This window comes from Acomys minous (assembly GCF_964271855.1).
Source record: "Acomys minous genome assembly, chromosome: 12".
In the NCBI taxonomy this organism is placed as follows: domain Eukaryota; kingdom Metazoa; phylum Chordata; class Mammalia; order Rodentia; family Muridae; genus Acomys; species Acomys minous.
This window is the reverse complement of record NC_140493.1, coordinates 18,730,613-18,746,688: the sequence shown is the minus strand read 5'-3', so window position 1 is coordinate 18,746,688 and position 16,076 is coordinate 18,730,613. Positions and strand designations below refer to the sequence as shown.

The following is a 16,076-nucleotide window of genomic DNA, read 5'->3' as shown; positions in this document are numbered from 1 at the left end:
GACATGAGTGAGGAAGTCACCCTCTGGTGACTTCTTTCCCTTGGCTGAGGCACCTCAGAGTTCCCTGGTACCGCTGGCAAGGCTCTACCAACTCCCAGGAGCCGTGGCAGCCCTTTGGGGGGTAGAGGCTCGGGACAGCTGCGTTGTATGCTTGTTACCATGAGCCTGCCAGCCTTTCCCAGGGGTGTGTGATTGGAGTGACCGTCATACGATGACCCAGGACAGTACAGCCTGCCTTTCCCTGGAAGCTTTGCTTTTAAAACAATGCGCTCGGGGGTTGGAGAGGGAGCTGGATGATTAAGAACACTGGCTGCTCTTTCAGAGGACGTGGGTTTGATTCTCAGCACACACATGGTGCCTCAGAACCACCCATAACTCCAGTTCGAGGGATCTGATGCCTCCTTCCAGCCTCCTCACACACCAGGGACACATGTGGGACACATGTGGGACACATGCACATTCAGGCAGGCAAAACACTCACTCATGTAAAAATAAATACATCTAAATGTAGTTAGGTAAAACAAGGCACAAAAAGGAGAACCCATGTAAGGGCTGCACCTAGTCTGACACAGAGTGATGTACACGCGACTCAAGTGAGACACTCCGCAACAATATTCCCAGCGCCCCCCATCACCACAGGAGGCCTGCTGACAGAGAGTCAAACCACCTACCCCCGCCCCCCATGGGCAACCCCCGGGGTGGAGAGAACCTTTCCATCCCCCCTGGTTTAAAGTCCTATGATTCTGGCCTCGCTTAGATTCTTAGGGGTTAATGAGGGACACTTAATGCTTATGGGGACTGCCAGGCCGGGTGTGCACTTGCTGTTGCTGTCTGCAGGCTGAGGGTGGCCTCCTCCAGAAGCTCAATCCAGGTTACGTCTCCTGTTCCTTGCTAGTTACATGAGCTTCCTGAGGCACCACTGTGTCTTATCCATTGCTTCCAACAGTCAGGCCCCTGAGTCAGGCTTGCTGCAGCCACGTGACCCGTGTGTGTGTGTGTGTGTGTGTGTGTGTCCCAGACGGAGGAGGCAGTGTACTTCTGAGGCACAGATTTCCCCAGCAGCCTGCTCTCTGCTCTGACACTTGGGCTGAATGAAAAGACACTTCTTAATTACTTTATTAATGAAGATCGCAAACAGGCTCTTCTCATCACAGAGACATGGAAGAGCAGATTGCACGGTTGTGAAAAAAAATATTGCTATGAATGTGAATAATCATAGAGCTAATTCTGCTTACATAACCTCACCCTTCATTATGCAATCCTCTGTGTAACATTAAAAAAAAAAAAACAACCCAACTGTCTATAAAAGGTTGAATTTTAAAATGGTTGAGCAACAGATATGCCAAGAAAAATGTGTTTTGAGCAGAGGCCCCATAAAAGCTTGTGTCTGCACACAGCAGTGGCCATGAATTCATGGTATAGGCAGGTGACTCCGTCCATTTGGTGTACACTGGGATCAGTCCCACCTGGGAATCTGCAGAGCCGCACATCCATCCCTCCGCTTTGCTGAGAGCCTTAATGCTCCATGCTGTTTGGACACTGGATTGTTACATGTGGTTCAGAAGGACTTTTGAGCACTGTGGCCCCAGAAGTAAAGGGCACGATCAAGGCTAGGGGACATGCCTTGAAGATGACCCAGCAGCCTTGGGCAACTGGGATTGGAGGAATTCTCTATGGTGCCATCTTAGTGGTTTGACGGCTCAAGCGTCTGCCCTTTAGAATGAAAAGTGGCCAGCTTCCTAAACTGGTGCCCACTGGGCACATGTAACAAACCCTGGCAGAACTGCAATAGGTGAGGTGGCCTCCGCTGTGGCCCCCATCCTGTGCCGGGCCATTTCTGCTCTTCCAGGCTTAGCACTCCAGCCTTGCGTGGAGCCATGGGACACAGGTGCCTGCTTAACCATTCCAGCGGTGACAGTGTTTTCCATGCTGAACCTCGTGGGTGGTGCGTCCCCACAGTGAACCTCTGGTTCTGTGTCTCTGCCTCAGCCAATCTTCCTTTCTAAGCTGCAGGCCAGGCACACCCAGCCTCTCCATCTTGAGGCATGCCCTGCCCAGATGTCACTCAGTTGGTAGCTAAGGAGGGTATCTAGGCTCTTTAGTGGTGACAGGAGCAACATCATTTCCTGTTCGTGAGGAACGGGGGTGGGGTGGGGTGGGGGGAGGGGCGAGGGAGACAGCCTATAGCATGGCTTCTATTATTTCAGAGTTCCTGGTTAGAGCTGAACACTGACACACAGCACTCATACTGTAAGGCACTATTTTATATCTGAGTCCCAACCAGCCTTGCATCCTGCTGGGGCCTCCTGGCTGGCTGGTCTCCACAGACTCTGACACAGTAGCTCTCCTCCTGCACCCTCTCTCTGCTATGCACACCCGTAACATGTTTTCTTCCTTGTTTCCAATAGTTTGTTTTAGATTAGCTGAAGGAATGAGGCCATGGGGGCCTCAGAGTGCTAATGTCGCTCCTGGGGAGGCCCCGACCCCTGTGGGCCCTGGGCTGTCTGAGGCCTTAGGCTTTTTCTGTATGAGCAGCACTTGGAACATCTTTTCCCCATCCGTGGCTTCTTGGGTTCAATGGCTGCCGGTTCAGACTCAGCTGAAGCATCCTGTCCTAGAGCTGCTTGCTGTGTGGACACTGAGGACAGAGCTGCCCTCTAGCAGGGGACCATGGGAGCCAGTCAGTCTCCAGAGTGACCGTGTGACTGAAGGTGAGCACACCTCCCCCATATGGTGAGGGGGCCTCAGTAGCTTCCTGCAGTCTAGCCAAGCGAGCCCGGGTGCTTCTGGGTTGCTCAGGCTCACAACCCAAGAGCTGGCTTCAGTGGACAGCATTCCTTTGTTCTGTCAACCCTTAGAACCAGCCCTGGCAGTGAGAAGCGCCCATGTGTGGCCCTCCAGCTCAACCGTCCCCTGCCTCCTGTGTGAGCACAGAGATGATGAAGCTAGGCCCTGGAAGCCAGCCGAGTCCTTTTCACGTCCTGGGAAGGAAACGTCCTTGGGAACCGTCTGGCACACTGTGGCGTTTGGGTGAAGAGGAAATATGGAGGTGCCGGAAGTGCTGAGATCTGAGGTCAGTTTATTAACTTATCTCCACGGCACATGGCAGGCCCTTGCGGGACTGATGCAGAGAGCTAGGAAGGGCACTTCATGGGCTGGAGTGAGTGTTGAGTGGATAATGGGTGCTGAAAGCCCTTCCTGTCTGGATCTGTTGTGTTCTCTCATAGCTGGGCTTTCGGAAGACCAGCACATCACTTTCCTCTGCTTCCTGTCACGTGGGCTCCAGCTACTCCAGACTTCATAGGCCCCTGTTTATCAGCAGCAGTGGGGTGCACTGCCTCCCGTACACTGTCGGTCAGCTTTGGCGGTGTCACCTGTCTCACTGTTGTTTCCTACTACTGGTGCCCTGTGCACACCCCCGACCCAGGGGGGTGCGTCCTCACTGCTCACAGTGCCTCCTGCTGTAAACATGGAGGGCAGGCTTGTTCTCACCAGCAGCCATGACGGAGAAGCTGATTGAGTGGAGAAGCTGACTGTGTGAGCTACTCCACGCATCACATCCCAGGAACTCTGCCTTCTCCTACAGCCTCACTTCTGGGCTGCCAAAGGCTGGCACTGCCTCCTCAGTCCTGAACACTTATCTCCTTCCCGATGTCCCAATGCGCCTGCAGCCTCCTCCTGCTTGGCACCAAGAGCCCCCTTTGACCTCCGAGCTTCAGGATGATCTCCTGTGATCTCCTTCCTCTGGGGGCTTCTAATGGGCCTGTCCACACTGTCTTCCCACTGGTCTCTTGGCCCTCAGGACAAGGTCCACTGTGATTTGCCCTTCACAGAGTTCAGCTGCCCTGCACGGGCACCCGGCCTGATCTCTGGAAGTCCTGGCGTCTGTCTTCTGGCTGCCCTGGCTTCCAGCAGCAGCTGGCCTGGAAAGTGACACCTTCCCTGTGGCGCTCCTTGTTCATCCTGCTGCAAGACCCCTGTGCCCAACGCTGCTGTTCCAAGGATATCTAGACCAGTGGATGTAGATGAGGTCAGAGTCCTGCGGGGACAGTGGTGGTGGCGGCTCCTGCTCAGTGCCAGCTGAGACTCTAGCAGCTTCTACAGCAGCACCCAGATATGGTTATTGCTGGGGTGGAGGCAGCTCTCTGATATAAGAGATGGTCTGAGCCGGGTGTGGTGGTGCACACCTCTAATCCCAGCAACTCGGGAGGCAGAGGCAGGTGGATCGCTGTGAGTTCGAGGCCAGCCTGGTCTACAAATTGAGTCCAGGACAGCCAAGGCTACACAGAGAAACCCTGTCTCGAAAAACCAGAGAGAGAGAGAGAGAGAGAGAGAGAGAGAGAGAGAGAGAGAGAGAAAGAGAGAGAGAGAGAGAGAGCGCCTGATTTCCTCTGGACCCTGACATAGGGTGTGGGGTGAAATGTGGGGGGTCTTTCTGTAGCTCTCCATCCTCAGCTCCTCCTCTGGCTCCTGGTTCTCAAGTAACAACATGGTCCCCTTTATGCTTCCAGCATTCCCACATCTTTGTCTTTCACCTTTGCACGAAGCCCAAGCTTCTGTTCCCACTGGACACTGAGGTACACACTTCTGGTCCCTGCTTGAGGCTACGTCCCATGTGGCAGATACTGCCATGAGCTCTTTACATCGCCCTTTTTCCCTTGAACACATGAAGCCCCAGCCTCCCCTGTAGTAACTCCAAGCTGTCTTTTATCAGTTAGACAGAAAACGTGCCACTCAATTCTAGACTCGGCCTGCATTTAAGTCTTCCACCTTGAGCAGGTGAAAAGCTGAAAGTGGATGTATCATTCAGTGAGCATGACCTGGAGTGGGCATGCAATGCTGGTGCAGACCTCCCAGGGACCTGTAGGCTGACCACGGTGTACTGAAGAAAGGTCACTCAAAGATGGAACCGGAACTCAGAGCACACTGCACTATAAGCTTACAGTTCACTGCATGCTAAGCTTATGGCTCACTGCACTACTAGCTTATAGCTCACTGCTGTGTAGGCTTATAGCTTGCTGCACTGTTAGCTCAGGGCTCACGACACTGTCATCTCAGAGTATACTGCACTATAAGCTTATAGCTCACTGCTGTGTAGGCTTATAGCTTGCTGCACTGTTAGCTCAGAGCTCACTACCCTGTCATCTCAGAGTATACTGCACTATAAGCTTATAGCTCCCTGCACTTTAGCTTAGAGCACACTGCACTGTTAGCACACTAGAAACTTAGGCATCAACACAGGGCGATAGCATAACGGGACCCGGCTCAAACCAGCTAAGTCTAAAACACATTTGAAAAATGTCCCTTGCAGCATCAGATCCTGCTCCAGTTTAAGAGCTCCCTGGGAAACTGCTCCGAGTTGTCACCGTGTGCTTATTTCCTCCGTAAATGGCTTGTTAGCACTGCCTGCCACCTCCAGGCATGGGCAGACTGCCTCTGCCTTTGTCATCTCTGCTGAAGGAGTTTCCCTGAGAGCTGCCTGGACTGGGATTTCTTTCTCCGCTACAGAGAAAGCAGGGGCCTGAACTATGACCTCTGCAAACCTCTCCACTCAGTCCTGCTGCTGGGGGATACCCAGTTCTTCAGAGGCCCGAGGACCAGCATGTCTACCCACAGCTGCTTTCTACCAGGAAGGAGGAACAAGGACACAGGATTGGACGCCACAGAAGCAACCCATCCCCAGGCCCATTTCCCCTGAGGCCCTGGTGAGGCACTGCACTTACTGAACAGACATACCAGAACCACCCCCGCCCCACCCCCACCCTCCACACATGTGCTTACTTTTGCCAAAGCTTCTCAAATTCTCTTGGGGTGAGGGGGATGTCAAAGCCGTACAGTGCGTTCTTGATGTCCCTTCGCCGGAGAATGCCGTGGCCTTCGTTATCCGTTTCTATGAAATTCTAGGGTGGGAGATGGTATTCAGTGGCATGCAGAATAGGGGACTGTTGACAGCTTCTGGAACACTTTAAGGTACTTCTCTATGTGGGGGTATAGAGGTATGAGACGTGTGAGAGGTCAGAGGCTAAGCTCAGGTGCCATGCCTGAGGTGTTGCTTGCCTTACGTCTTTGAGACAGGATGTGGGGCTCACTGGTTTAGCCCCAAAGAGGACGGCAAACCCTGAGGGATCCTCCTCTATTGACTCTCCCAGCACTGAGATTACAAACATGGATCACCTTACCTGGCTTTAAAAAATCTGGGCCCTGGGGGTCAAACTCAGGTCTTTATGATTGGTTGTTTTTCTTTCTTTTTCTTTCTTTCTTTCTTTTCATTTGTTTGTTTTGAGACAGGGTCTCACTATGTAGCCCGCGCTGGCCTGGACCAAACTGGTCTCAAAGTTCCAGATATTCACCTGTCTCTGCCTCTGCCTCTGCCTCTGCCTCCGCCTCCGCCCCCGCCCCCGCCTCTGCCTCCGCCTCTGAGGCATATGCCACCAAACCTATTAAGCAGGTATCAACCGAGTTATCTCCCCCGACCTTTAATATTTTTAATGGGTTTTTTAAAACCTTCCTGAAGAACAAGGAGTTTCCGCCTAGCTAGCCAGGATGGATCCATAAGGGTGGGAGGGACAGCCCATAAGTGCAGCATCTGCCTACAGTGTACTAAGGCCTGGGTTCCATCTTAAGCACGGCAAAAATGTATTAAGGTGCTTTCACAAGGTACAGCAACTAGAGAAATGTAGAGCCTGGGGCCAGGATGGACAAACTGTACACTGGTCAAGATGAGGTGTACAGCGGCTCTGTGGGAGGAGTGTAAGCGTGGAAATGCAGCTGCAGGGCGGTGAGGTAAAGGTGGATTTGATGACAAATGCAGGGACACCTGGTCGCCGTGCAGAAGAGCTAAAAGTGGGCACGCCTGCCACACAGGTGCACACCTAGCCCACATTTCAAGACCTGACTGTGAAGGTTGAAACAGATTCCTTGAGGAGAGTGGGGGGGGGGGTCTTCACTGGGATCAAGGTAGGGCAGCAAAAGAAAAAAAGGCTCCAGGAGGCATTTTCACAGAAGGCCCGGTAAATGAAAAGATGTAGCGTCTCATTAGTCACTAATATAATGTGAATTGAAACTAAAGGAGATATAATCCTACAGCAGCTGGCATGGAAAGTTCCAGTGTGAGCACTAGGGCTGCAGGAGAGAGCTGAGTAGTGACACACCACCAAAAAACACATCCCTGGCTGGTCTCCGCAGAAGTGTGCTGACTGACTGCTGGCCTAAGATAATGTTCTCTTCCTCCATCCGGATGGAGGTTGCACGGTGACTTCTTTAAACCTCTTTAAATTACGTGTTTGCGTTCTACAGACGGCTACCCCAGCAGAGTCACAGCTTAAACATAACCAAGCTATCGGCAGTGGGTTCTAGCATGGGCCTGGCATGCAGGAATCTTGGAGCGCACTGGGCTGTCCCAATAGCGTTGTGACCACCTGAGCAAAACAAATCACCACAGGCTGTTAGATTGTGTAAGAAGAGTGCTAGTGATGGGGACACACAGGTACAACTTGTTGGGTCAGACACGGATGCACAGAAAGCCCAAAGTGCCAGGTGGATAGAAGCTACAAGAACCCTTCCTCCCTCACGCTGTGAGCCCATCTTGTCAAGATGTGATTTAAAAAAAGAAACCCAAAACCCAGCTCTTCAGATTCCTGTTGGCTGTTGTGTGAAATCAATGATGACTTCCCCTGAGTTTCCCTTTATACTTTAAATCCTCCCCAAGACCAAGCTAACAACAGGAACGGCCCCATAGACTCCTGAGTTCCACGTTTTCTTCCCACCCGTGACCCTGAAAGTAAGAGTTTACTTGGGAAGAACCTCGAGCTCTGTCTTTGGTGTTGTTTGTTTTTCATCTTTGTCAAGTTACAGATTTTATTAAATATCTAAACGAAGTTTTCAGGCCAGTGCTCTTCAGGGGCATGGAATTAAAATTATTAAATCTTTTGAAAGACACTCCATTTTAGATGAATGAAACAAACATTTGAAACCCATTAAGAAACCTCAATGCCCCCCCCACACACACACCCCCTTCTCCTCCTCCGCAGCACTGTCATGCATCTCACTGGTCCTTCTACCTCCGCCTCTCTAAAGCTAGGATAACAAGTGTGAGCCACCATGCCAGAGGCTTTTGTTTGATTTTGGTGTGAGCCACCATTCCTGAGTTTTCTTTTTGTTTTTCGAGACACAGCCTTCCCATATAGCTCAGTCTGCCTGTGAACTTATGGTGATCTTACTATCTTGGCCTCAAGAATTCCGGAGTGACAGGCAGGGACCACCACAAGCAACTTCTTTCCTTTACATCTAGGTGCACATGAGCACATTCCACAGGGCGCGTGTGAAGGTCTCTGCCCTTCCACCACCTGAGATCTAGGGATTGAATTCAGATCTTCAGGCTGGGCAGCGAGTTCCTCGACCTGCTGAGCCACCTCACCGGCCTTGATTGTATCTTTAAGCATCTTTGATAACTGCTAACGTTTCAAGAACAGAGTGCCATCTTGGAGTTCACTTTCCTTAGTTATTGGAAGTAGAGGTAGACTGTTCTAGGTCTCCACAGTTATACCATCTGTTACTTAGCAGTAATAAAAATATCCACATGACTTCATCATCCTTGTAGTCACCGACGGTGCTTTAGTTAGAACGAAGCCAAGACCCTTTGATGTTGGGCAAAGTCTTTGAAGGATGCAGGAACCTACATTGTGGGTATCTGACCCTGTCTCCCCTTCTCCATGCTGCTCCAGCAACTGGGCCAGTGCACCAGTCCTGAAGAACAGAAATGTCCTCCCTTCCCTGTCCTTACCTTGGACAGGTCTGCCCATCTGTTTTTGGCTTTGGTGACGAGGTACTGATGAGCCTGCTCACAGGCAAGGTCGGAATCTGCGACTTTCTGTTTATATCTTAAAAAGAAGAATTAAAAAAAAAAAAACTGTGTTTAGACGGGATGGGCTTAGGACTCGCCCAAGCCCCAAGCCCCAACCCCCTTCCTCTGGTGCTTCAAAGATGCCATTAAAGTCTGTGATTTCACATCTGGACCGACATAGTCCTTACAACACAGTCCCATTTCTGATAGCTGCATCACAGGGACTCTTCTGAAACTTTTGTTTCCCCCCCCTCCCCCAGCACACAAAGCTCACAGGGCCCATTTCCTCCATGGGGGTTTAGAAAAGCAGAATGCACCTATAGGACATTAAGTGTCTTAGGGAGGAAATAACTAGCAACTTTTAGCTCCGATTTTGCAAGTCCAGGTCAAAGAACAAACGCAAGTGAACAGTAGAGGTGCAATCAGAAAGCACGGCGGTCCCTTCTCCCAGCCCCCGCTACGCTTCCTTTTTGAGACTTATTATTTCTAGTAATGTGCATTATGGGGTGGGGGCAGTAAGTACATGTGAGTGCAGGTGCCCTCAGAGGAGCTGGGATGCAGGTGGTTGTGAGCTGCCTGACATGGGGGCTGGGAACTGAACTTGGGTCCCCCAGAAGAGCAGGACATGCTCTTAGCCACAGAAACATCACACCTACCACCTCCACCACAGCTAATTTTCAAAAGTTAAGCTTTATAAGATTCAAAGATTAAGCCGGGGGTGGTGGCACACGCCTTTAATCCCAGCACTTGGGAGGCAGGGGCAGGTGGATCGCTGTGAGTTCAAGGCCAGCCTGGTCTACAAAGGAAGTCCAGGATAGCCAAGACTAATACAGAGAGACCCCGTCTTGAAAAACCAAAACAAACAAACAAAAAGATTCCATTATATTTACTTATAGATCAGGGCCACTTAAGACACCTTAAAAAGACCTTGTACTGCTGCTCCTGGACGGGCGTGCATGAGGCACAGTGGTGGCTCTGGCTGGACAGATAGGGGTGGACTCCTGGGCTGTTCTGCCCACTAAGAAGATCAGGACATTTTAGAGAGCTGGGGCCACTGGCCTGGTCAGTGGCTGCCTCCAGGATCTATGCCTTGCCCTGGGCCCGTTCTACCTGCTTCCTGGTGATCCCTTCTTGCCTCTCCTACTTAGGGTTCTTGGTATCCCTGACTATACACCCCCTGCACCCACAGAGCAATGCCCTGAGTGTCTGGCCTCACCCATGTTTCTTCGCCATTCCTCTCCAACTGCCAACTGGACTCCTCAGAACTACGGAACTTCAAGGGTGGAAAGGGATCCGATGCTCTGCCACCCTGTGCCTGTGGCCCCCAAGGGGGTGTGGGAAGGCTTGACAGGACTGCATTTTCTCCACTGGCTTGGAAGGATAGAAGCCCAGTGAGATGCTGAACAGTGGAGGCTGGCCTCCTCTGGGCGCCCCTACACCATGTAGCACAGCAGCTTTTGGCAGCCTTGCCCCATGTCTCCACTTTCTAATGCAGCATGCTGACCTGAGTTACTTTAAGCACCAAGATGGAAGGAGGCTGCATCCTGTTTACACAAGTAAACAACCGCCATCTGCCAGCACAGCGGGAGCCACAAACTGGTAAATAATTTATCTGTGCCAATAAATAACAACATCTGTGAAGAGGTGGGACCCTATCAGAAATGCCAGGCACAGGAGCTTTTCCGTTTTGCCAGAGGTAGCCTCTCACTTGGGCCTATCAAAGGAAGAGTGCCTTGAGATGAGACGGGGTAGGCACAGGGACCATGCGCCTGGGTCACCCAGGAAAACTGTCCCAGGGAAGGTCCCCATCTCTGTTCCTGGGCTCCAGCTCAGATGCAGGTTCTACCTGGCACACTTCAAACTGTCACTCAGAACAGCCTGCCATGCTGACCTGCACTTGGCAACTTTGTGCCCCGGAGAGCCTGCCCTGGAGGCTAAAGCAAGACGATCTGTCCCCTGCAGACACTTGTCCTGCGTCAGCACGGGATCCTGGCCTCCAGCACAGTCCTTCTGAAGGCGTTAGCCTTTTGGAAGACACACTGCACATACAGATGACCGGGACCTGAGAGTTCCCAAGACTGGGATATAGGCTGGACGTGGCAGTGTGTGTCTGCCATATCAGCACTCAGGGGAGGAGATAGGAAAATTGTGTGAGTTCCCAGGCCAGCTTGGCCTATACAAAGAGATCCTGTCTCAAGAATATAAAACCAAAATAACCCCCTACAAATCCAATGGTTAACAAGAGTTCGTCACCAGCGGCCACAGGAATCCAGTGAAATGAGGGAGGGTTACTTGGTAGAGAGTTGAGGCAGCATTCGAACTTAGGACTGTTAACAGATTCTGGTATCCTGGGAAGACACAAGCATGCTGCCTGCTATGGCTACGGGCAGAGGTATGGCTCTGGGGGCTAACACTGCCACTGGGCGCAGCCCTGGGAGTGTACCATGTTGTCCCTGGAGCAGAGCTGTAATGGCTTGTATAGCTGGATCCTGTAGCCATAGGAGGAAGGTCAGGACTCTCAAGCTAAAGAAACTGAGTCGACTGCCTGCGGAGACAGGCCAACCAGGCGACACATGCCAGGTAATTCTAACAGGGCCACAATATCACAGTGAAATATTGCAAATGCCCCAAGATACAGCCTGAAATTCTATTATTAACAACAACAACAACAACAACAACAAAATCTCATCAAGGTAAAAGCTGTACCGGTGAGAGCAATGCTGAAGCCATGAGGTCCTACGGAGGCTGCTGCAGCCCAAAGGCCTGCCCAGGAGAAAAGGGTGAGCCCTGGAGAGGGCTGGGTCCACGGAAGTTCTGAATACAGAAACTGAGATGGAGGAGAAAGGGGACAGGCAGGTGGGAGGAAAGTACTCACAGCAGGCAGCTCATACCTGCCTATAATTCTAGCTTCAGGGCACCCCACTATGTGTAGCACCCACACATACATAAGCAGAGAGAGGGGTGGAGGAGGGAGGGAAATGCTTTAAAAAGAATGACAAAGCCATAATAAGGAGCCAGCTGACTGACTTCTCTAGGCAGGAGGAAAGAGGATGCTAACCGGCATCCCCATGAACTGGGCCTTCTAGTCTCTCACTGCAGAGCCCAGGGTTCACTGTGCCTTAAAGAAACCTCTACCACCCCTCTGCGGGCTTTGGTTAGAGTTCACAGCACAATTCTCAGATGGCTACAGGGATGAGATGTGAGGCAGGAAGGGACTTCAATGCCATCAGAGAGTCAGCTGTAGAACAGCTGCATGCAGGAGGCACAGACCACAGGAGCAGGAGTGCACACACAGTGAAAGGCATCTCTGAAGACAAGGGGACACCCGGCGGCGGGCTTCACTGTGTTTGTCACCCAGCAGGATGGACTTAACTGCACAGTGTCCCAGAACAAGAGTCTGTACAGTCTACCTCTGTGGCAAGGACCCATGACGGTACATAAACTTGTATGGTTGTGAGTGGTTGGACGGCCAGAGCTGCTGTTTACCAGGTGAGTATGGGAGACAGGTCTCTGGGCCAAGCCATTCCAGCAGGTGTCCACAGAGAAAAAGATAGTTTTTATAGCTATGAAGCAAATAGGAGCTTACTCTCTCTTCCACAGAGCAATAAGCTTTTAAAGTCAAAGGGCAATAGAGGCCCAGAGTATAGGGGGGCCCAGCCATGGGGACAGGGGGCATTCTAGAAATGGATGTCAAGTGGCTCTGTGGAAAGGACAAGGCTCCCTACCAGGTGACACCATGATCCTCCTGCCCTCCATCTCTTCTTGGGGTCCTTAGGAACCCCCATCAGTGTCAAGAGCAATAGGCTACGAAGACGTCTCTGTGAGGACTTGCCTTGCGAGCATGAGGACCCAAGTTTTAGCCCCGGCACGCGTGTAGAAAGCTGGCTGTGGTGGCACATGCTTGCAATCACAGTGCTTCCTGGGTCTCAGTGAGCAGCCAGGCTAGGCAAGAAGTGAGCCCCAGGCCTCAGGGACCAGACATTGTCTCAAAGATAAGGTGGATGGCTCTCTAGGGACACCACTGAGGTTGAGCTAAGGCTGACCTCCACACACATATACACATGCCCACTCTTGTATGTGCACACACATGAACATACACATACACATATTTTAAGAAGAATAATGCATTAACTGTCAAGGAAAAGACTAGCGACTCAGCTCGTGTCAGCTTTCTACAACATGACAATGAGCATGTCTATGACATGGTGTCTCTTAGGTGGTGGCCCCACTCTGATCTCAAGAAGGTCAGAGAGACAAACAGTGGACACTGGAATGCTCCTCTGAGGCCTTGTGGGCCAGGCAGGGGGGTATTGGGGAGCCACTGTCCAGGATGGATGTCCAACTGGAGGCAGGTCCCTGCGTCTCCTAAGAAAATGCCATGGGTGGGTCTGTGCCTCCCTAAACTCTCATCCATGGCCTGGATGAACATCTGGAGCTGAGGAGGAGACGGGAGCACACCCTGTTCATGTGGACAGTCCGTGGGTTTACTTGACGAGAAACCCTTGCGCCTTGTTCCCACGCAGCCCCAACCTACCCTGCAGTAGCCTCGGGCAACAGAGGGTGCCCTAAGGTGTCCAACCCTTCAGCCTCGAAAGGCTGATCAGAAAGCCACACGCCTGCCTCCATGTAGAGAAACGGACAAGCATGTGCACACATTTACATGTGTGAGGAAAAGCCTGGAGGGGCAAGCAGTGAGCTATGAAGCCATGTCCCCACGGTGGGACCATGAGTGTCTTACCTGACTGTTCCACCCTCCTCCCATGGAGTGTGTCGTGTACACGTGTGTGCATTGCACGTATGTGCGCGCACGTGCGTGCCTTTTCTTAAACTCAGAAAAAAATAAAATAAAGGTGCCTGCGGGGTCATTATTTTGTGTCCCGTGTGGCTGTAGCGGAACTGCCGGCCTCCCGGGTGGAGGCGCCGGCACACACCGATGGCTCTGATCACACCCCCTCCTTACTTAATGAGCCTTTGGGGTGCCTCATCTGATCTCCAGGGTCTCTTCTCACACAGGTTCTGAAACTCCCGGAAGTTTAGAGTGACGCTAAGCCTCAGGCCCAGGAGGCCGAGGAAGCGCTCAAACTCGTCATCCTTCATGTTGAGCAGTAGGTACTGTAGCAGTCTGTGAAAATCATGCATGCTGATTATGCCATCCCTGTCCATGTCTATTCTAAAGAAGGCAGCGTAGGGGTCCTAGAAACAAAACACACAGGTCAGTGCACTCCCCTTCTCTGCCTACGAGCAATCACAGCCATCCCCCCAACCCTCTGCAGGGACACGGGTTCCAGGGTGACTCCCGGGGGGGGACCCCATTGCTCCTGTCCTAGATGCCTCTCCTGGGAGTGGGAAGCTGGGAGGAGTTGGACAGTGCTTGGGGCACTTTGCACCCTGTCTCTGAGGATCCCCTCATACAGCCCTGCCGTGGGAACTTGTCCGGCGTCTGGAAGGGCGCCACGCTCATCCCCTTCAAGCCAACAGTTCCCCAGCGGCCGTTGTTGAGGGCACGAGTGGGCCTGTTCCGTGTCAGTGTCTAGTTAGATGCTTTGGGATTCTGTGGAAAGTCCTGGCTGAGTATGCTCACTGATTCAGTCACCAGATGTTACTGTGTGCAGTCGGTGTGCTGACCACCGTGGGGGATGGGGATGGTTTTAGAGGACTCGGCTCCTGAGAGAAAAGGGAGCTCTGTTGGGGGGCGGGAGGGGCGGCCCTAGTGGAGCCTGTAGACCTGGCTGTGTACTGCTTCCCACTGGCTCTGAGCCTCTCGCGCTCCAGACCCTCGGCGGCGCGGATGTCCAGCCCGAACGAGGCCAAACTTCTCGCTTAACCCTCACAGGCCTCTCACCTTGGTAGATGGTAGCCGGCTCTTGCTTATTGCTCAGACCACATACTTAGAGTTCCAAGGCCTCCCGTCCATGTCTCATGGGTGTGTCACACATCCCACTTGCTCCTTGTACCTGGAACCTACCCTTCATGCCCATCTGCCTCAATCTCGCCGAAAGCCCTTGATCCCTCAGGAACCTAACAGAACTGTCTGCACCAGTAATCCCTCTACTTGAGCCACTCATGCTGCCCAGCCCCTGTGCTCTGTCTGCCTTAGAGAGCCATATGAGCGCCCATCCCTTCTCACCTCCGCCTTGCTGCCTCGGGCCCTCCACAGACACTGCACCTGCAAAGCTAGTTTATGCCTCGCTCCTCGCCTCTGCTTGCAGGTTGACTCCTGCTCCCATCTGCCTGGCTGGAGCCCCAGTTCCCAGAGCAATGCCCTCCATTTAGGTGGTGAGGCTTGCTGGGTAAATGAGGCTGAGTACGCTCTGGGTACCTGTCAGCTGCTAAGTAAACTCTCTTCTGGGTACAAGGCCCCGGTGATGACAGAAGCACAGGCCTTGACATCCGGGCCCCCTCACAGTCTGCTGCTACAGAGCAAGTAACAGCACGCCAATGCAATGCACACAGCAGCCAAGGGAGGGACCGGTGACGCACCAACCTTCACTGCTGTGCCACAGGCACAATTTGGGTGCTGAGGACCCTGTGCCTATAAGCCTTGCAAGTGTACAAACTTTAGTCACTCGTCTCAGCACGGCAGCCCCACGTGTCCTCACGTAAGCCTTCCATCTGGATAGATGCACTCCAGTTCCTGGCTACCCCAGCCAACCAGGATCCTCATTATCTACTTGATAGGGTGGGTGGAGGTTAAAGCAAATACATGTGTTCACCACGTGGAACATGATACGCACCCCACTTATGCACCACCTAAGTGCTCATCACCCTGCGTGGCAAGCAGGTGGCACTGATTGAGCGGTTGAAGGGATGATGTGGATTCTGGTTTGGTCTGCTTGCAATGGCATGAAGCTGAGTGCCCCGAGAGCCAGCAGACCCATGTGGCTCCCTCCGAGGGCTCGAGGAGGACAGGAAACTGGAGTGGCCAAAGCCATGCCAAAGGAGAGGAAGGTTACCCAGGAAAGGAACAGAATGTGAAAATGAGGTTGAGGGTCACACCAGAGCAGAGCCGGAGTGAAGCAGGTGGCTGGGCAGAGCCATGGGTGGATAAAGGACTCTGTGTGGTCAGATGCACACCGTGCAGGGGAAAGTAGAGAGCAGAAAAGTAGCTTACGTCACCTTCCTGGCAGATGCAGCCAGAGAAGCATGCTGGCGCACGTGTTCTTGCCAGCCACGTGACCAGGTTGAAGGCTGAGCCCATGGGAGCGGGGGATGGGGGGCAGGGGGGAGTGAGGGG

The 16,076-nt window shown here is 52.5% G+C and overlaps 1 protein-coding gene across 2 annotated transcripts in view; it reads right to left on the bottom strand.

Moving 5' to 3' along the window:
• Window positions 1–16,076, bottom strand: part of EFCAB6 (EF-hand calcium binding domain 6) — a 178,179-nt gene that overhangs the window by 39,419 nt on the left and 122,684 nt on the right. For both annotated transcript variants that reach the window (XM_084749763.1, XM_084749764.1), the window contains exons 20-22: window positions 13,803–14,035; window positions 8,783–8,879; window positions 5,782–5,900 (exon numbers count right to left, since the gene is read on the bottom strand). In XM_084749763.1, coding sequence (XP_084605889.1) covers window positions 5,782–5,900; window positions 8,783–8,879; window positions 13,803–14,035 — 449 coding nt within the window. The remainder of the gene's footprint in view (window positions 1–5,781; window positions 5,901–8,782; window positions 8,880–13,802; window positions 14,036–16,076) is intronic.